This window comes from Pelobates fuscus, chromosome 8, assembly GCF_036172605.1.
Source record: "Pelobates fuscus isolate aPelFus1 chromosome 8, aPelFus1.pri, whole genome shotgun sequence".
Lineage (NCBI taxonomy): Eukaryota > Metazoa > Chordata > Amphibia > Anura > Pelobatidae > Pelobates > Pelobates fuscus.
In genome coordinates, this window is record NC_086324.1 from 147,519,691 (window position 1) to 147,541,843 (window position 22,153).

The window sequence follows — 22,153 nt, forward strand, 5'->3', positions numbered from 1 at the left end:
TTCAAACAGACTGATGGTTTCTTTTAGGCTACTGGGAGGGGAAATATTCTCCTCGACCAGTAAGAAATCATCCAGATAATGTATAACTGTAGGGCATCTGGCTATATTTAATAAAACCAGCATAGGGTTTCGGCGAATACGTCGAAAATGGCCGGACTACTTTGGAACCTAAATGTTAAAACGTGAGCAAAATAGTAGTTCCCTGCCCACTTGATACCATGCAGGTGACACAGTGTAGGGTGGATAGGCAGTAACTTGAAAGCATTGTGATATCAGTCTTACTGAGCCATGCTCTGGCCCCTGCCTGCATGATAGCCGTAATGGCGTGATCTATGGTGGAATATTGCAGTGAAAATTCCTCAGAGGGTATGAGGGAGTTCAGACTAGGAGTGGCAGAGGTATGAGGTGTTGATAGATCAATGATAAGTCTCTGTTTGTGAGAAGATTTCCCCGTGACAATACCGATTGGGTTTGTCCGCTATGTGGTGAACGGAGGGGACTGGAAGGGCCCCCATAGGAAGTCCTCTGCCACTTCCTGGCTATGAGTGTCTCCACCGCTGTAGGGTTTGTTGTGCGGATTGTAAATTGGACATTCCAGGATTCCGGAAGGCATGTGTATGAGGCCTGTGTGAATCCTTCTGATAGACCCGAGATAATGAATTCCACCAAATGTCTAGATGGATGATGTGGCAGTAATGTCGTAAGTACAGAAATGTTTATTGATGTTAAGTATAGTTTTGGGATACATTTTATTTGGACACAGATTTAGCATGTGCCCTGAAACAGATGGCTGGAGAAAGTGATTGCAACTCAACCAGTGCTGGAGGGGTCACAGCGGCCGACCCAGCCATGGTAAGGGGTGTAGTGACCGATTCCCCAGGGGTGATACTGGCAGGCTAACTAGGCCTGAAAGGCGAAAAATTCCTCTTGTTTTGTGACAGGTGAGGCCCTGCTAGTTGCCAAGTGGCTATGAGAGGCTCTGTCTATGAGTTGGCGCGAGGGGTTATTGAGGCCACCCGTCGTAGTGGCAGGAATCGTAGGCCTCTCGGTGATAGTAAAAGAAAACAGGGGGAGGGAGTGACAGGTGAGGCCCTCTCTATAATATTGCGAGGCGGCTAACTCACGTGTGGCCCGATGGCGTTTGCCTCCGAAACGTTGAGGCGGGGTGTTGGCCTCGCGGACCACTAAACGATAGGCAGAAATGCCAAGAAGGGAGGTACCTATTTGGGCCTATACCCCTAACTTGCCAGTACTCTATGGCCTAGAAGAATGAAACGTATGTGAACTACAACGTGAGCAGGCTTACGTACCTGGTAGTATGTATGAAGTTTTGAGATTCGACAGGTATGAAAACCTGGATAAACCTAAAAAGGGATAGAGTGAGAATGGATCCTGTGAGACCTGTGTAATCTGTATAGGCTGGGATTAGGGCTTCTAGCAGTATGTGTGGGAGGTGTAAAATCTATGAGTATGATAGTGACATGACTGCCCATGCTTGGTGACAAGCGTTACGCTGAGTCCGATACCTGGCAGCAGGGGATTGGCCGTGTAATGTGTATATATGGAAGGTGATCAGATGATATGTATGTCACTAAACTGATCTGGGAATGCAAGGGACTTTTTAATGTGAAGTGACAATATGCAGAATCATAAATGTTGCTGTAAAGTGACGTATGAATGTATGAACCAGAACGTGTGATTCAAAAACCGAAAGTCTTGTGAGACGTATATGCCGTGTTCTTGAATACTCGTGTTACGTCGTCTGAGTGTGTCAAGAAAAGGCCTGAGTTTGTAAATGCCATGTGAAATTATGTGAAATGACAATCTATGCAGAAAATGTTGTAACGTGACGTATGAGTGGTTGAACCAATGCGTGTGATTCAACCCGAAACCCTCTGTGGAAGGTAGGACCGTGTTCTTATATACTCGTGGTATATCGTATGAGCATGATAAGAAATGGCCTGAATAGTTAGTGCCATGTAATCGTAATGTACATGGTTGTAATAACATCATATCTCCATTATACTCTTTGAAAATAGGACCGTGTCCTTGAACTCGTGGTATGTCGTACGAGCATGACAGAAAAAGGAGCCGTAATGTAGGCTAACCATAACAGTAATATACATGTAATATCTGCATTGTAAAATAAAATAACTATTATTATTAAAACCATATATATATAATAAGCAAACTGAAACAAAATAGACAACCTAAGATCGTGTAAAATAAGTATTTGAAAGTTTAACCGATTACTGTGCAGGAAACGTATGATTGGTTGGATCAGTACGTGTGATTCAACCCGAGTATGCATGAAAAGGAATTAAATCCTTGTGTCATGGTTAACAACAATGAAATGAGGCCTGTAACGTAGGCTGATTTAATTGTAATGAAATGGATAATTAGATAAAAAAAAAAAACTCCAGTAAGCGTGGGAGTCCAATGTCTATACAGAAATGTTAGCTGGTTTCATACCCTTGATGTAATAAGTGATACCTTAAAAATAGCATGAAAATGGTCTGTCTATTTAACCAAGCAACTTTTTAACCAAATGTAAATACATGAAATGATGAAATGTAACTCACGAAAAAGATCTATGTGAATACATAGCAGAATAACCGAATCTTAGTATGAAGGGAAACAGAAGTTAGCATGAATAGCTTAACCGTATGCATTTTAATGCGAACAGCAATCGTGCATAGAATATACTATGAATAAGTGCGGACCAGAAAACACAAACCGAAATGACAATCGTTTAAATGAAGCAAGGTTGGTTTTTACATTAAAAGCAATAATGTCTGAGAAGCCTGTAGTACACTGAATGACCGGTAGGGATCAGTGTGTAGGCGAAAATGCAGTGGTTCGATGGTTTGTACATGAAATGCAATAATGTCTGAGAAGCCTGTAGTACACCGAATGACCGGTAGGGGTCAGTGTGTAGGCGAAAATGCAGTGGTTCGTTGGTTTGTACATGAAATGCGATAATGTCTAAGAAGCCTGTAGTACACCCAAAGACCGGTAGGGGGTTTAAACGAATGATATGCATGAACATGCAATGGTTTTAGAACAGACTTAGACAAAATGCAGCCGTAAAGTGAGGACCTGACCCGTGCATGGTGCCATGGGACTGATGCCTGGCATAACGGGTAGGTTGGCTTACAGTTTGTGAGTCACTTAGACACCATCCACGGTGATGGATTGAAGAAGGTGGTAGGCCAGAAAAGCCTGTGGCTGGATTCCTGACACAGCTCTGCTTAAAAAACCTCATGGAGTAATCAGGTAAAATGGCGTCTGGATGACCCGGAAGTGGAAATGATGCAGCGCTGACCTCGAACGATATGGAGCCAGGTAAGGGGTGTCCCTTAAGTAGGGAAGAGGTGTGTCATACGCCCCTCCCACAATTACAGGCCAAAAGGCCTTAATACTTACAAGAGAGCATCCCACTGATATTTTCTCATGTTGAACAGTATTGGAATAAAGCTGATATTCGGATACTTCTTCAACAGATACAGGATGTGTGTCTGCTGTATGGTATTGCATCAAATGAAAAGGTTTATTTCTAGTTTGTTATAATCCTTACTAAACTATGTCCGTTCTGCACTCGACACAACATTTGCAAAACTGCTGTATGTTATATCCGTACCCGTATCAGTTTGAATTATATCATTTGAATAGTTTGTGTGAAGGTTTTCTGCTCTCGTGTAGGTTTGATCACAAGAGCCATCATCATGGTGCATCAATTCCGGCCAATCTATTTTTTCTGGAAACATTATTGGTAGACAGGAAATGTCATTACCGAAAAAGCCTGATTCAGAAAGTGTTTTAAACTCACTGTCACATGGATTTCCATTACAGGAAATTAATTTGCGCTGCTGTTCTTCTGCAAAAGATAACCCATCATTTATCATCCTATGGGATTCATTTATCTTCGAGTTTGATGCTTCCTCCACTAATGGCCTTTCTCCTAAAATATCAAGGAATAATTTATGGATTGATGGATTATGGATTACATTCAAGCTGCATTCCTCATCTACTTCATATTCACTTCCGTTGGTATTCTCATCATCTTCCAGAGGTAATATCTCAAAATATCTTTCAACAGATGTGTACTCTGGAGTAAGCACAAATGGTCGCCAATCTTGGCTTCCACAATTGGATTGGAGATTCTTTAAATCTCTGCAGCTGTAAAAAAATAAAATGTAAAGATCAACAAAGCATTAACAAAAATAATGGGTTAAAATAATTTAAGACCATTACGGGTACGTTTCAGACTGATTCCTTGGATTACAGTCCTTGATGGAGATTACATACATATATGATGATTCACATTGATCACCTTCAACGGCCAACATCTGTGAAACCTGTATCCACTGAACAAAATTATAAACGCAACACTTTTGTTTTTGCCCCCATTTTTTTTTCTATGTACACAAAAGGCCCATTTCTCTCAAATATTGTTCACAAATCTGTCTGAATCTGTGTTAGTGAGCACTTCTCCTTTGCCAAGATAATCCATCCACCTCACAGGTGTGGCATATCAAGATGCTGATTAGACAGCATGATTATTGCACAGGTGTGCCTTAGGCTGGCCACAATAAAACACCACGCTAAAATGTGCAGTTTTATAACACAGCACAATGCCACAGATGCCGCAAGTTTTGAGGGAGATTGCAATTGGCATGCTGACTGCAGGAATATCCACCTGAGCTGTTGCCCGTGAATTGAAAGTTAATTTCTCCACCATAAGCCGCCTCCAAAGGCATTTCAGAGAATTTGGCAGTACATCCAACCAGCCTTACAACCGCAGACCACGTGTAACCACACCAGCCCATGACTTCCACATCCAGCATCTTCACCTCCAAGATCGTCTGAGACCAGCCACCTGGACAGCTGCTGCAACAATCGGTTTGCATAACCAAAGAATTTCCGCACAAACTGTTAGAAACCATCTCAGGGAAGCTCATCTGCATGCTCGTTGTCCTCATCGGGGTCTCGACCTGACTGCAGTTCGTCGTCGTAACCGACCGACTTGAGTGGGCAAATGCTCACATTCAAAGGTGTCTGGCACTTTGGAGAGATGTTCCCTTTACGGATGAATACTTATTTTTCACTGTACATGGCAGATGGCAGACAGCTTGTATGGTGTTGTGTGGGTGAGCGGTTCGCTGATTTCAAAGTTGTGGATCGAGTGGCCCATGGTGGCGGTGGGGTTATGGTATGGGCAGGCGTATGTTATTGTCACAGGTGGCGGTACGAAGACAGGGACCCCTAAGTGCCTGATGATGATGATGATGGGAGTGTCAGCGTGGAAAGGACTATCAGGGCCTGGTGCAGGGTAACCACACGGCCCCCTGGTGTTCAGCACCCGCGTTAGTGCGGCCACATACCAGGACCCTTATGTGGCTTCTGCGGTTCCAGGAGCAGATGAAAATATGCAGACCTTCCAGGATATGGATAGGGAGACTCTGCAGCAGATATGTATCCAGTACAGAAACAAGGCAAGACTAGAACAGGCACCAAACAAGATAACAAGACAAGACTAGAAGAACCCAGAACTGGAGCAGGACAGAAAGCAAAACCCAGAACATGTACACAAGACATGAGGGAAACATGAACATGGCAGGACAGGACAGGACTGTACATAAACTGGGAATACAAGACAAAAAATAAAACAAGTCAAGAGATACAAGGCAAAACAAGAGGAGACATAACGAAGTACTATATATGTAAAACATTGGAGATTTAGACATACATAAATGGCCAAGATGTATGCTGCCCACCACTGCGCCAAAGTACTCCAATTACAGTGGGTCCTAACTGCCTGGATATGCATGACTAAATAAACATAAATAAAACACACACACTAGTTACCTGCAAAGAAAGGGGCAGAGGACATGAAACCAATGCCTGCAGGAACCGACTGAAAAAATAGGATTAATGGCAAAGGAACGGGTGTGGCAACAAAAAACTGTATTGTAAAGAATTGTAAAAATAAAGTACTGGATACCAGAGGCCAAGGCCAGATATCTCCGCAGAACAGAAACAGGATGTGACAGTTATGGACGATGAACACAGGTGCATTTTATTGATGGCATTTTGAATGCACAGAGATACAGTGACGAGATCCTGAGGCCCATTGTTGTGCCATTCATCCACAACCATCACCTCATGTTGCAGCATGATAATGCACGGCCCCATGTTGCAAGGATCTGTACACAATTCCTGGAAGCTGAAAATATCCCAGTTCTTGCATGGCCGGCATACTCACCGGACATGTCACCCATTGAGCATGTTTGGGATGCTCTGGATTGGCGTATCCAACAGGATGTTCCAGGTCCTGACAATATCCAGATACTTCCCACAGCCCTTGAAGAGGAGTGGACCAACATTTCACAGGCCACAATCAACAACCTGATCAACTCTAAGAGAAGGAGATGTGTTGCACTGCGTGAGGCAAATGGTGGTCACTCCAGATACTGACTGGTTTTCGGACCCTCCCAATACAGTAAAACTGCACATTTAAGAGTGGATTTTTATTGTGGCCAGCCTAAGGCACACCTGTGCAAAAATTATGCAGTCTAATCAGCATCTTGGGAAAAAAAAATATGGCTACAAAGTGTTGCGTTTATAATATTTTCTACAAAGTCATGTTTCAGATTATTACGATCTCTGTAACTCTTCTACTAACTTGCTTTTATTGTTTGAAGCAATATAAAAAGTTCTATTAGGGATACATGATAGTAAGTGCTTCAACAGGGCTCCGTAAGTTCTTCTATTTTGTGTGCCTGACACGTATACTTAATGCCCCCAACTTTTAGACAGGACTGCCCATTATGGTTGTTGTCAAGGATGTTCTAATCTTAATCTCATACCTCATGTGAGTTCCACGAATTATTAAAGTCTATTATTGAAAATTAATCTAGTTTCTTGCATTATTTTATAATAAATCACCAGATATTTATCCAGATAGACATGGATAGATGAATGGATCAATAGCAATATGATATCAAATGAAACCCTATATCTCTTTAAAACAATATATATAACAACATGTGGGTGCACTAACTGAGCAATTGGGAAATTATGGCTGAACAAACCCATGGCCAAAAAAAAACAATTGCTTTTGTCCTTAAAGGGTACCTGTCATGCCACTGTGCACTTTCCAGAATTAAATTCTTCATTACATTTCCTCTATACCTTATGCTAGCGAAATCACTAGCAAATGTATAGGTTTCTTCAGAAAACACTTAAAAACGCACACGATCCTAGCTTTCCTCCAGACAGATTATCATCATAGACTATATGACAATGTCTGTCTGCAAAAGAACGCATCTCTTAGCGTTGTTAGGCCTTGCTTCAGTGGTTTCTGCACGTGGCTTTCCACACAGTGGCAGTCCAGAGCGAAGGATTTATACCCACGAAAGGGGATTAATGGAACCACTAAGAAGGAGGTGAGTATGCCAAAAACTGTAACAAGCTCCATAGAAGGTGAATGATAAACTGCAATGTTTGGTAAGAACACAGCACAAGGAAAAAGGGTCTAAATAAAGTAAACATTTCAAACACAGGTACACTGTAAATAGAAAACAAACAAAAATATACTGTGTCCCTCAGGGATAAATCATTATAGAATGTAAGAATTCTAATTACTTTTAAACTAGTTCTTACCAAAATGGATTTGCATCTTGTTCTTTTCTTGTTTGTGCAAAGGCAACAGGACCAATGTTTGAAAATGCAAGCTAGAGATCACGAGATAAGATAAAGCAGAAATTAGCATTGGACTGGAGTGACCTGCAAATACTTTATTCAACAGCAAATCTCTAATCTAACTCCAATGGTTCATCAAAAATGACAAATGATCTCCTAGAAAAACAATGTTTATATTATAAAGATGATACCACACAATGGGCACCATCCCTACAAGAAAATTGTAAATTATTTATCATGCTACAATTGCAGTGACCTGCCAAGTTTGTTGTAGTATGTTCTAATAATGTAAATTGAAAAATCAATAGCTGAATTATATATTGCGTTTACAGTTGGCCAACTTATCTTTGTTAACATACATTTGCAAAAAGTGACATTATCTCAGGTATGAAATGGGCAGATTTCACAGACATGAAGTGAGATAAAGTGCTGACAAAAATGGGATTGAAGTTATATGGATGGATGTGTACAAACCTGCCCTATGTATGGGTGTGTACAAACCTGCGATGTGAATATGTTCGTGCCCAGTTTACTTTTTTTGGGATCCGGAACGCTATCCCACCATCGTTTTTTATATCTGTAAATGAAGAAGTTAAGATGATATAAAGAAAAACCAAAAAATTATATATTTTAGAAGGAAAAATGAATACTGTATGCCTCATCGGAAAAAAGAAAACCCTTAAATTCTCTAAGAAAATAAATCAACTCTGTACTGAGTTACCCAGCTAACAGCATGTATGCCACTCTGGAAGAGAATATTATATAAACACATTAATTATTGATAAATAGAGCCAGTCCTGGCATGATTAGACTTGCACACAAACGCGTTTTAACTGGTACGAACGAATCAAATGACTTAACACATGCACGAATGAATCGATCCATCTGGGATGTATCGTGGAGTCCTATTCAATTAATGAGACTTCACAGGTAAATCCTGGAAGGATCAATTTGTTCTAGTGCAGATTAAAAGGCCTTTAATTTATACATACCAGCTGTAACACATTTGTGCAGAAGTCTGTTGATTAACTCACATGCTAATTTAGGCAATCAATAGCAGCTGCAATCCATGTTTACTTATTCCTAAATGTAACAAACAGGTATTTGAGAGGTATAAAAAATAAAATGAAATGTATAAATCCACATCTCTTTATCCTGGAGCTGGGTACCTCCATCTTAGGTCCCTGTCAATCATTGATCGTTATAAACTCGGTCCTGTGCACCTGGCAGTCAGCATAGAGAAAACGAGAAAAAATAAATGTTTCTATTTATCGTCCTCATTGTGATTGTGATGACATTTTCTATCGTTAAAGTAGCACTCCAGGCACCATAACCACAGCCTATTTGAGAATTGACAACTTACAGCTTCCTGTGTAGCCAGAACCTCTTGCGCTGAATTCTACTGAGCTAAGCTTTGCCATGCCGGGTTGGCACATTGACTGAGATCATCAGCTCAGCACTCTCAGCACAAGGTTGGTTGGGAAATAATTTACAAATTAAGTAGTGGTTATAGTGGTTGGAGTCTTCCTTTCCTTTAATATGAATTAAACAACAAACAAACAAACAAACAAACAAAACAGGGCATCTAATGAAAAATGGTTAACACAAGTTTAGGTGACATTCCAAATTTCCATTCAATGGTATAAATTTCACCGAAGTGACAGATCCCTTTTATGAAAGACCCTGTGTCACTTATTAACACAGAGTTTCCACAATGGATAAATCTTTATTGGATTCATTACTGGTGGTGGATTCATTATGCAATTATTTTGAGGATTGTTTCAGAAAAAAAAAAGAAATGCCAATCAATTTTGTTACGTATAGGCATTAGAATTATCTGGTTTAATTTCAAATTACAGTAATTCCTGGTAAAATATTTTTCTAAATAATCTTTTTCCCTATCTCGTCACATAACTGTAAACATACATAAATATGAAATATGATTATGACGATTAAATTCAGCAACAATTATTTTCTGCCGGTCTTCTTACTAGAGAACTTAGGTTTCATAAAATAACTTACATCTGGAAAGATAAATATAAGTATTTTATAGGATATACTTACCTGGAAATGCAAAAAAAGCTCAACAAAATTGTCAGGAAAATCGCAACACTGGGACCTACAGCAACCATGACTTCTTTTTGATATATAGGTAAACTGTAATCTGTAGACAAAAAATTAATTTCTGTTATAATCTGACAGACTAATATTCAGTACATATATATAAAGTTTCAAGGATTCCTTGCACTCTATGCTCCATGCTATTATGCCGGATGCTGCAAGTCAAGGGCTTCAATATCCAGATAGTTCAAATATATATAGGCTAGCACTCACGGTCTTTCAAAGATAAAAATTCCTTACTTTATTGAAAAACTTTATTGAAAGTTCAGGACTTTCTTCAGGATCAAAGACAAACTAGTGACATAAAAAACATATATTTATAGCAAAAATAATTAGAACAATTGATCTTACCACCTGGACCGTGCAGTTTTTGCGGCGATCGCCCGTGTGCAGTGTGCATGCGTGAACGTCGTCTGTGTGCGGACCGTGATGACGTACCCAGTGTTATTATTATTATGATATTTATAGAGCGCCGTCAAATTCTGCAGCGCTTTACAATGGGTGGACCAACAGACATGTAGTTGTAACCAGACAAGTTGGACACACAGGAACAGAGGGGTTAAGGGCCCTGCTCAATGAGCTTACATGCTAGAGGGAGTGGGGTAAAATTACACAAAAAGGTAAGGATAGTGTTGCCGTGGTTACTACTAATACAAGCCATCACCAGGGAAACCCATGTATACCAGAGGCTGAAGATTAATAAAAGTGCATATTATACTCAATGCATATTATGCTCAATCAGCTTAATGTTACAAAGTGCAAATGTGCCCATACAGTATATGTCCATAAACACTTTTAGACTTAATACCGTGCATGGAAAATAGTAATTGCCATGTAAGTGATAAGTGCCATGTGCAATATGGTTCAGGTAGGGGATGGATAAGGATAGTGAGTAATAAAGTGACATATTCATTTAAGACATAAAGTGTATCAAATGCCTAAACTCGCTAATTATGGCGATCATATATGATAAGTAATAATCACATAGGGATGTGCATAATATTATTAAAAAGTGATCTTGCTGGCAAAATTAAGTGAATTACAAAAAAAACAAAAAACTAACGTGTTAAGTGAAAATGAATAAGTGATAAAAAAATGTATGATATATCCCAGTAAAGTGATGGGTATCAAAGTGGCAAAATGCTAAACTTGTACAAATATACATTATTAATAATTAAAAACAAATGAAGCAAGAGGTTAGAGAAATGAATGATATGATAGGCTCTCATTCGGTCCTTTAGGAGCCATTGTGTCCAACTCGAATATCCAAAATGTCTCTGTTGAGCAATATTTTCCCCCGATCCCCGCCACGCTTAGGTGGTGGTATATAGTCAATAGTGACAAATTTAAGTGAAGATAATGGATGTTGTTTTTCTAAAAAGTGCTTCGTCCCCAGTTTGTCGGTGTGGCCGTCCCTATAGGCTGTTCTTATGCTCAACCTATGGCCCTGGATTCTTTCATATAGGGGAGTTTTGCCAATGTAGGTTAAGTCACATGGGCATGAGATTTTATAAATCACATAGGGCGTTTTGCATGTAATTGTATGTCTAATGTCGTATTTCTTATTTTTGTGGAGATGGGGGAATGTTCGGGCCGGCGCCATATGGCCGCACATTACACACCCATCTTACACTGCCCCTGTTACGTGTCCAGGTATGATCTTCATAACTGTTTACTGGATCCATGTGTACCAATAAATCACACAGGCTTTTATTTCTCCTATGACAAATCAATGGAGGTTCTTTAAAAACCTTTGGCGATGTGTCATCACATGACAAAATTTTCCAGCTAATTTTTACTATAGTGGACACCTTTGGGGTAGTTTGGTTGTAGGTCATTGGAAAAACCATCCTTGGTGTATCCTTTGCCTTCCTAGGGGCGCCCGCATTCTTTGCTTCTTGTAGCGCTCTTTCTAAAAGTTGGCTGTTGTATCCATGTTTAAGGAATTTCTCTGTCATTTGTTAAAGCTGGTTTTCCATTGCTTTTTAATTTCATAACCCAAAGATATTGTGCTTTTGGTAATGAGTTCTTGAGTGCAACCGGATGTGCAATATGGTGTTACGGCCAGTTGGCTCGGTAAAAAGACTGTATGTGACCACCTGTTCCACCACCGATATTTCTAGATCCAGGTATTGTATTTTGTCCATACTAATTTGAGTCATCATCCTAATAGGGGTTGGGAGGTGGTTGACATACTCTACCATGGCATGTGCTTCCAATTGGCTTCCTCTCCAGAATATCAAGAGGTCATCTATATACCTGTAATATCTGAATATATTTTGTTTAAATTTGGTTAGTATGTGCTGCCCCCATTGATGTACCGGAGATCGGTAAGAACCACTGTTGTTCAAATCGGAAATAACTGTTATTCAATGTAAGAGCCAACATCTCCAATACAAATTCTATTGGTGGACCTTTATATACTGTAGATGTTGTCAGTATGCTTCTCATTGTCTTTATTCCCTGTTCATTGGGGATGACTGTATAGAGGCTGTTGACGTCCATGGTGATGAGGACAGGTGTGGCAATTCCAAATTCCAACTGTGTCATTTTGGATATGAGTGTAGAAGTATCCTTTACGCACGTATATAAGCTTTCTATCGATTCTTTGAACAGATGGTCCAGCCATTTTGCAAGGGGTTCAAGTATTCCTCCAATTGCTAATACTATTGGACGGCCTGGGGGTGTGTGGAATTTTTGTGGAGTTTTGGTATACTATATATCATTAGGGTACGTGTTTTTTTCTTTGATAAATACTGATACAACTGTGTGTCAATATATCCTGCTTGTACTCCTATAGCTAGTACATCCTCTATCTTCCATTCAATTTCCCTGGTAGGGTCTCCCGGTAGTGGCTGGTATGTATTCACATCTTGTAGTTGAGTCCTCAATTCATGTACATAATTGGAATAATCCATGATTACATTGCCTACACCTTTATCCACCTGAGTTTACACTGTTGTTTGGAGATATAAGGGGATTATTACTTATTATCACATTATCTTATATGATCGCTATAATTAGGGAGTTTAGGCATTTGATACACTTTATGTCTTAAATGCATACAGTTGCAAGAAAAAGTATGTGAACCCTTTGGAATGATATGGATTTCTGCACAAATTGGTCATAAAATGTGATCTGATCATCATCTAAGTCACAACAATAGACAATCACCTTCTTCTTAAACTAATAACACACAAAAAATGAAATGTTGCCATGTTTTTTTTGAACACACATGTAAACATTCACAGTGCAGGTGGAAAAAGTATGTGAACCCCTAGACTAATAACATCTCCAAGAGCTGATTGGAGTGAGATGTCAGCCAACTGGAGTCCAATCAATGAGATGAGATTGGATGTGTTGGTTACAGCTGCCTTGCCCTATAAAAACACACACCAGTTCTGGGTTTGCTTTTCACAAGAAGCATTGCCTGATGTGAATCATGCCTCGCACAAAAGAGCTCTCAGAAGACCTACGATTAAGAATTGTTGACTTGCATAAAGCTGGAAAGGGTTATACAAATATCTCCAAAAGCCTTGCTGTTCATCAGTCCACGGTAAGACACATTGTCTATAAATGGAGAAAGTTCAGCACTGCTACTACTCTCCCTAGGAATGGCCGTCCTGTAAAGATGACTGCAAGAGCACAGTGCAGACTGCTCAATGAGGTGAAGAAGAATCCTAGAGTGTCAGCTAAAGACTTACAAAGGTCACTGGCAAATTTCAACATCCCTGTTAGCGAATCTACAATACGTAAAACACTAAACAAGAATGGATTTCATGGGAGGATACCACAGAGGAAGCCACTGCTGTCCCAAAAAAACATTGCTGCACGTTTACAGTTTGCACAAGAGCACCTGGATGTTCCACAGCAGTACTGGCAAAATATTCTGTGGACAGATGAAACCAAAGTTGAGTTGTTTGGAAGAAACACACAACACTATGTGTGGCAAAAAAGAGGCACAGCACACCAACATCAAAACCTCATCCCAACTGTGAAGTATGGTGGTGGGGGCATCATGGTTTGGGGCTGCTTTGCTGCGTCAGGGCCTGGACGGATTGCTATCATCGAAGGAAAAATGAATTCCCAAGTTTATCAAGACATTTTGCAGGAGAACTTAAGGCCATCTGTCTACCAGCTGAAGCTCAACAGAAGATGGGTGTTGCAACAGGACAATGACCCAAAGCATAGAAGTGAATCAACAACAGAATGGCTTAAATAGAAGAAAATATGCCTTCTGAAGTGGCCCAGTCAGAGTCCTGACCTCAACCCGATTGAGATGCTGTGGCATGACCTCAAGAAAGCGATTCACACCAGACATCCCAAGAATATTGCTGAACTGAAACAGTTCTGTAAAGAGAAATGGTCAAGAATTACTCCTGACCGTTGTGCACATCTGATCTGCAACTACAGGAAATGTTTGGTTGAAGTTATTGCTGCCAAAGGAGGTTCAACCAGTTATTAAATCCAGGGGTTCACATACTTTTTCCACCTGCACTGTGAATGTTTACATGGTGTGTTCAATAAAAACATGGCAACATTTCATTCTTTGTGTGTTATTAGTTTAAGCAGACTGTGATTGTCTATTGTTGTGACTTAGATGATGATCAGATCACATTTTATGACCAATTTGTGCAGAAATCCATATCATTCCAAAGGGTTCACATACTTTTTCTTGCAACTGCATATCACTTTATTACTCTCTATCCTCATCCATCCCCTACCTGAACCATATTGCACACGGCACTTATCACTTTCACGACAATTACTATTTTCCATGCACGGTATTAAGTCTAAAGGTGTTTATGGACATATACTGTATGGGCATATTTGCACTTTGTAACATTAAGCCGAATCAGTATAAAATGCACATCTTTAGCCTCTTGTATACACGGGTTTCCCTGGTGATGGCTTGTAATACAAGTTACCACGACAACACTGGGTACATTATCACGGGACACACACAGACGGCGTTAACGCATGAAGACTACATGTGAATCAGAATAGCTGCCTTAAAAAAACCCCTCAAAAGCAGGTGATAAAAAAGCTTTTGGAAATCCTGTTTTTGATTCTATATGAATTCAAGAACCACAAACATTCTAAACACCAGATGTCTTAAAGGGATTAACCCTTAATATTACAAAAATTAAATGAAAGAAAAACTTTAAATGAAAAAATTACTTTTAAAGTGTTTGCTCATTTCAAATATGCCCATAAATATAGTCATAATCAGAGACAGATCAGCTATATCCCTAAAACTGAACATAATCAGAGACAGATAAAAGTGCTGATGATAGACATATGAATAATGTATATAATCCAAATAAAAAATAATCAAAATTATAAAAAATAAAAAATGTTTAATGCATCTAAAAATAAACATAAAAATAAAAATGTATTGGAGATTAAATAAATGTTAAAAAAAAAAACAAATATAATTTTTGGGATATAACCATAAACTGTCTCTTGGTTCTTATTTAAATATTTTTATGGGTATCCAACCTAGAGTCCGTTTTGGCCTTATCATTCACTTCGACTGGAAGCATAATACAGATGACAACTCTATCATAAGCAAATGTGATTATTACATAGTAATTCGATAAGTATCACTAACGTAAAACAGACAATATTTATTTTTAAGTCAGATGGTCTGCCATTATGTAGAATGGCTAGCCTGTGTTCTCTGAATCTACATTTCAGTGGTCTGATGGTTTGTCCCACATACTGCAATCCACAAGTGCATGTCATCAAATATACGACAAACGAAGAGTTACAATTGATCCGGTCAGTGACCGTAATAACCTCCTCACTACTATCAGGTTTAAATGCAGAGATATTATGACACAGAAAACCACATGTTAGACATCTACCATGGCCACAACGGAAATTTCCAATGATGGAATCCTTCTTTGCTGCACACATGGTGCCAGACTTAAATTTGGAGGGAGCTAGTATGATGCTAAATTTAAGCCAGGGATCAAGTTTAAGGATCGGCCAATATTTATGAAGGATGGTGATAATATCATCGTACCTTTGATTGAAGTTGGTCGAAAAAATGGGAGATATGCCAGAGCCAACTTCCTTCGTACTGATAGTGTACTTAGCCCTCTTGTTACAGGAAACTCTAGATTTCAATAATAAGCTGAAAATGGCTTCATGGTATCTGGTATGACAAATTGGTTCGGGTATGCATGGCTCAGATCTAGTTTGGGTAGGATTAATGAGATCCTCTCTCTGCATCATCCCAGCTTTCAAATATGCTCTGTGGATGGGCCCTGATGGATATGCTTTCTCCACAAAATGCTGGCAGAGCGAGAAGGAATCTCTCTCATAATCTGCCAGGGTGTGAAGAGTGAACATTTTCGACGTATCCTGATGAACTGCCTCAAAGGTACGTTTGTAATCCATGTTGGGTGGTGTCCACTTCCTGCGTGAAGAAAGCCATTTACATCTACTTTCTTTTGATACGTTTTGGTGTAAATGCCTCCTACGACCCCCCTCAAAGGGAGATCCAGAAAGTCCATCTCACTTTTGTGCTTTCTGAACGTGAAGGACAAGCCCTATTCATTGCGATTTAGGAAGGAGATAAATTAATCTATTTCCTCCCATTCCCCCTTTCAGATAATAAATATGTTGCCGATAAACCTACGATAGAAGGTGAGTCACTCCATCCAATACGGGTTATCCAAAATCACTATCATCGTGTTCCCCTTAGTATGCAGATAAAAAATTTCATTAAAGGGAAAATAATTGTGTTTCAAAATAAAATCAGTAAATCTCAAAATAAAATCAGCTTGCTGTTCTGGAGGTAGGGGGGTCTGATGAGAGGTAATAGTCAAGGGCCCGCAGACCTAGCCAGCCTATATCCTGAATTAAAGTTAGAACATGCCCTGTATCCCTAATATAGGAAGGCAAATGAGGGACATACCTCTGTAGATGGAAGTCCACCCATTTAGAGATAGGGGATGTGAGAGAACATATACAGGAGATAATGGGGAGGCCAGGAGGGTTTTCCAGGGATTTGTGAACCTTGGGGAGGTAGTAAAAAATGGGAATATCACCAGGGACAGACAACAATTTTCCTTTTTATTTGTCCAGAGAGCCACTATTAAAGACCAAATCAATCAAATCTCTTTGGTTTTTTCTTCTTCACATTTTCTTGTGGGGTCAGTGTTTAAAACCTGATAATACTCCACATTCCCCAGAATATTCAACGCCTCCTTCAAGTAATCTTCTTTATTAAGTATTACGATTCCACCTCCTTTGTCCGCCACTTTGATGACTAAATCATTATTATTCTTTATTGGATCCGCATTCTTTAGTCTTCTCCAGATTATTACATAGAATTCTCAAATCTCTCAGGACCAACTCATAAAATGTTTGTATATAATGCCCCTTATCTGCTTGTGGGTAATATGTGGATGGTGGTTTTAGGCCTGAAGAGATATTGGCATTTACTACATCATACGCATCTACTTCGAATTTGGCTTTGTCTTGTTCATCTAGGAGGGAAATAAGATGAAAAAATCATGCGGGTTAAGGAATAACTTAGGGCAATCCTCGTTGCCATTAGTATCCTTTATATTGAACGATCTAGTCACTGTGAGTGTTCTCACTAAGTTATTTAAATCTTTAAAGAGTTCTTATCAGATGCAAATTTCAATCCTTTATTTAATAAGGATATTTCACCTGACTTCAATGTATATGAGGAAAGATTAAAAATGCCCTTGGTTAAACACACCTCATTTTGGATGGGTTGTTTACCTCGTCCTCGTTTTCCCCTATGAGCGCTTCCCTCTTTCTGTTGATGATTTTCGTAAAAAGCGGGAATGTTTTGGAAGTTTGGGCTATAGTTGCCCCTAAAAAATCCTCATTATCTTCCAAAGTATGTTTGTTCCAAGATTTTCTCAACTTAGGTCTAGCCCCAAGCTCCGAAAAGGATTCATCCACATCATTATGGGTAGAATTCTGTTGGTTTATGGGTTAATGGATGGGAATAAGATAAGGGTTATCTCTAACGTCTCTGTTAGAGCGAACATTGGGGGATCTCAGCTAATCTCTAACATATTTGTTAGAGTGAGCAGTGGGGAGTCTCATTTTTTGTTTGTATTGAGGTTCTCATCTTTTATTTTGTATTGAGGTATACATATATTCACACTTTTTTAATATATATATATATTTTATTTATTTTTTTATATATATATATATATATTTTTTTTTTTTATTATTTATTTTTTTTTTTTTTTTTTTCATTCCCTCCCAACTTGCATTTTCAGTCAATCACTTTCTGGATTGATAAGAACGCACTTGCATGAACTTCAGATGTCTGTCTTTTTTTAGAAAATATTTTTAATTCGTACATTTTTATTGCACTACATACATAATACCTTTACAATGGGTTAAATCCAGCATGGAGTGTCCTTTTAAATTCAGATTCACTGCAATCCAAATCCAAACCAATATTCAGAATGTGACATTTTGAACTGCTCTGTTATGAACATTCTTAAAATGTTAATTCTTGGAATGAATTTACATAGCTGTTATTTCTGTTTCCCAGCTGATCACACCAATTATGAAACTAATTGAAAATGGAAATATTTTGCATTTCAATGTGGCTACAATTCTCATAATAATCCATCAAGGACCAATTCCATTAAATATAATAATCTAACAATTAATTTTCATACGTAATGTGAATAAGTATGTGCACCTGTATGCTCATTACAGGGATTTAGAACAATTTAGAACAATGCTAACTGGTGTCAAAATAAACCCCACAAATTACATCAATTCACAAGTACAACTTGATGCAAACACAACATATTTTGATACATTTTAAAATGAGTAAACTCTCAGACTTTTAGTTAACCATGTTTTATGTGAACCTCCTGTAAGGTAGACAGGTCCACCATGTTTTCTGAGATGTATATGATGTCTTGTCTTTTAAGGGACATTCCAGACCCCTAAAGCACTTTAGTTTACTGGAAAGCTTTGTGTGTGAAGAGTGTGTCTTATCTTTTTAATTTAGCAAAAAGTGCAGATTTCAGTAGAAAATTACACTTTTATAAATTAAACTCGTAACACCCCCCTGGCTTTCAAGCAGACAACGGGTCATGTTACTTCCTGGTTTGGTTGGCTCAGTGGAGCTAAAGTCAAGAGGCAGCAATTGAACAGAGCATCTGCCTTGCAAAGACAGCGCTGCATTGGGAAGTCTGTGATTGGACAATCACAGAAAATCTGGGCAGGGTTAGAAGGGAAGTCATACCGAAGCAGTAGATATTAGATTTGCAGCTATTGCGAGTCAAGATTGCATAGAACGCCAAAGAACAGATTTGAAAACCAAATAGAATGCATATTTTCCTTGGGGTATATGGTTACTTAACTCTTATTTATTTATTAACTTTTTTTTTTTAATCTCTAAGTTATCTATGCTTTCAGTTTGGTTACTCTGTCTTTAAATTTCAAATTCACTTTAAATTCTGTCTTTAGTATTAGACTTGTGCATTCAGCGATAAATGAACCACAGTTTTTTTGAATTGCGGGCAATCGGCAGTTGTCAAAATATCTTAATTACAAAGCGCCATGAGCTAAATGAACAGTAGACAACAGTTTTATTTAATTTGTGATTGTGTACGGCACATACCGAGGACGTACGGAACAATAATAAATGAAGCAGAAGTAATAAGAGCAAAGTCAGTTGAGGTGTGCCGAAACTGACGTGAGGTTAGACCTGTAAAAGAGGGCAAAAATATAAGAAGCGATTCTTAAAAGTCAGATACATTTATAAAGCAGATCATTATATAGACATTCCACAGGAAACCAGTGTTACTTCTATCTCATGAGTGGGTATGAATCTGTTGTATGCGGATGATTTCCACTGACCCATATTTCTAATGATGTGAGTAGGTGCGTGATTTCCAGAGGCAGCTGTGGCTGCTCCAAATGCGGAATGAACGACCCGAGAAGGAATGTGGGTTATGTCCTAGTCAGAGTGATATCATACAAATGTAAAGGATGAAATGTATAGTGGTTAGGGGTTTCCCTTGAATAGCTAATAGTGGGGAATCAGGGATGGAAGTGAGTTGAGATTCCACTAGATTATCCAAAACGTGGATAGGACAAGATTTGGTAGAGGTAGGCTAATATTTAATCTGTACTGTTGGACCAGTTATGCTCGTTTTGGTATGAGAATAGATAAACGTGTATGCCTGTCAAGTAAGGTTTCATAGTATTGTAAACTAATTTAAGAGAAAAGTGGCAAAAGTTGTGAATGCGACCAGTTTCAAAATGGAAAGCATTAATTACGCAATAATCACGAACAAAACTTTAAACTCATACGTTCTCTGGAAAAGGCTTTCTGAAATTAAGGAATAACCAGCCTATGCGAGCGACCTACTATGGAGCAACCGAGTATTTAACGCATAATTGGGACTGTGAAGCTTTGAGGCTCCCAGGGTTGCGAGTTTCTAATGGATGAACTGAAAAATTCCTGCAAATTAGAGCGTGAGAGAGCGTCAGCTGCGTTATTCTGAATACCCGGAACGTGAACACAAGTTATGCAGAATTGAAGATTTGCCGCCAGCCAGGTAAGACTCCTTACCAAGTTCATAATCGAGAGGGATTGAGAGCAGCCTTCATTGACGATATTACATGTCGCCAAGATATTGAAAAGCTTCTGACCGATTGCCCTGTCCACTCTTTGCCCCATATGTGTGTAGCTGCTACGATTGGGTAGATTTCCACTAGCGCTGAGGCGGTATTTAAATTTATAAGCGAGATAAACTCAATTGGCCAAGAGACGTGTATCCATTAGTTACCAAAATCGCTGCATAATCTACGGTACCTGATGCGTCAGTCTGAACCACAGGGGAATTGTCATAAATGGGGGGAAGAAATAGCGACCTGCCATTCCAAAAGGACAGGAACAGAAGCCACATTTTAAGATCAGCTCTAGCTGGATGGTCTACGAGAGCTGTGGAGTCGACATCTGGGAGACCATGCAAGAGAGTGCGGAATCATGGAAATTAAAACCTGCCTTGTGGAATTATTCTCATCACAAAAGTTGAGTGAACCGCGTAGTGACTGTAGCTGATTCCTGGTGTAAGTGCCTTGTGACGTGCAGATGTTGATGTAAGAAATACATCTATCTACTGTCTCTTGTGGCAGGCTGGCCTGCATAGAAATAGAACTGAGCGTAACCCCCAGAAATGTAATGTCGGTGTTGGGACCTACTGTTTTGTCCGGAAACTTCTAAATCTTTGAACAGAGTGAACATGTGATTAAGGCTGTGTGGTGTGGTGTGGTGCGATGGTGAGGAAGTTGTCTAAGTAGTGTATGACTATTGGACATCTGCATATGGTGCATCGGATGTTGTACTGATAATCCGCGTTAGCGTTACTGGTAGAGGGAATTTGCTAAGTTTCCCGTACGAAATTTGATCGTATGAGCTGCTGTTGAACAAATGGCGCAGGAAGGTGTTTTGAGACCCGAAAAAATGCGCTAGAAACAGTTCTGTATGTAACTGACCCCAAACGGTGTTTGTATTGTATTCTCTCCGAGCCTGACCTGAGAGGGGTGCTAGTAACTGACAGAACATCTCCTAGTATAGAAGCGTTAGACATGCTAAGGAAGTGAAGCAGATGCTTGGTTAGTATAGTACCATATAGACCTGCAGTGACCCAGCTTACTAGAGCAGTGCCTACAGGCAAAATTGTATCAACTAGCTTATGTTGGTGACAGGTGACGCCCTGACTACTTGCCAAGTGGCTTTGAGAGGCTCTACCTATGATTTGGCTCGTGGGGCCTTTGTGCCACTGAGGTGGGTGGCGGGGTGTTGGCCTCTCAGTGACCATAACAGAATGTAATATCGATTGGCCGTCACGGGTGAGGTCCTAACTATGATTTGATGCAAGGCTATAACTATGCGTTGGGCCGATTGGGCATGAACCTCTGAACGGAAGGGCTGATTGTATGCCTTGCGGGACCACTTTGACTAATAGGCGGAGAGGCCTACGGGACCATACCTAATTGGCGAGAGTTTAAACTTACTCCTGATCCCACCTGGTTTTATTAGTTACCGCACCTGCTGATTGTCCTGAGCAACGTATACTGTAGTTGAAAATTAACCTACATGACCCGTATATGTAGACTAATGTTAAGAAGATTTGACTTGTCCTGGTTGGGTGATAACTAGAACTCTTTAACTGCTGCATTTGCGGTTTAACCGAGAAGGATGGAATATCTCATAACAGGAGAAAATAAAACCCAATTAATTGTCATCTTAATTATATAGCGTAGCTTAGTTAGCAATAAGTAATGCCCCAGACAG

The 22,153-nt window shown here is 39.5% G+C and overlaps 1 protein-coding gene across 1 annotated transcript in view; it reads right to left on the reverse strand.

The window, feature by feature from the left end:
* Positions 1-3,425: 3,425 nt before the first annotated feature.
* The window catches only part of IL4R (interleukin 4 receptor), a 40,259-nt gene continuing 21,531 nt past the window's right edge, over positions 3,426-22,153 (reverse strand). The window contains exons 7-10 of the mRNA XM_063430420.1: positions 9,769-9,868; positions 8,206-8,281; positions 7,666-7,736; positions 3,426-4,179 (exon numbers count right to left, since the gene is read on the reverse strand). Coding sequence (XP_063286490.1) covers positions 3,582-4,179; positions 7,666-7,736; positions 8,206-8,281; positions 9,769-9,868 — 845 coding nt within the window. The 3' untranslated portion in view covers positions 3,426-3,581. The remainder of the gene's footprint in view (positions 4,180-7,665; positions 7,737-8,205; positions 8,282-9,768; positions 9,869-22,153) is intronic.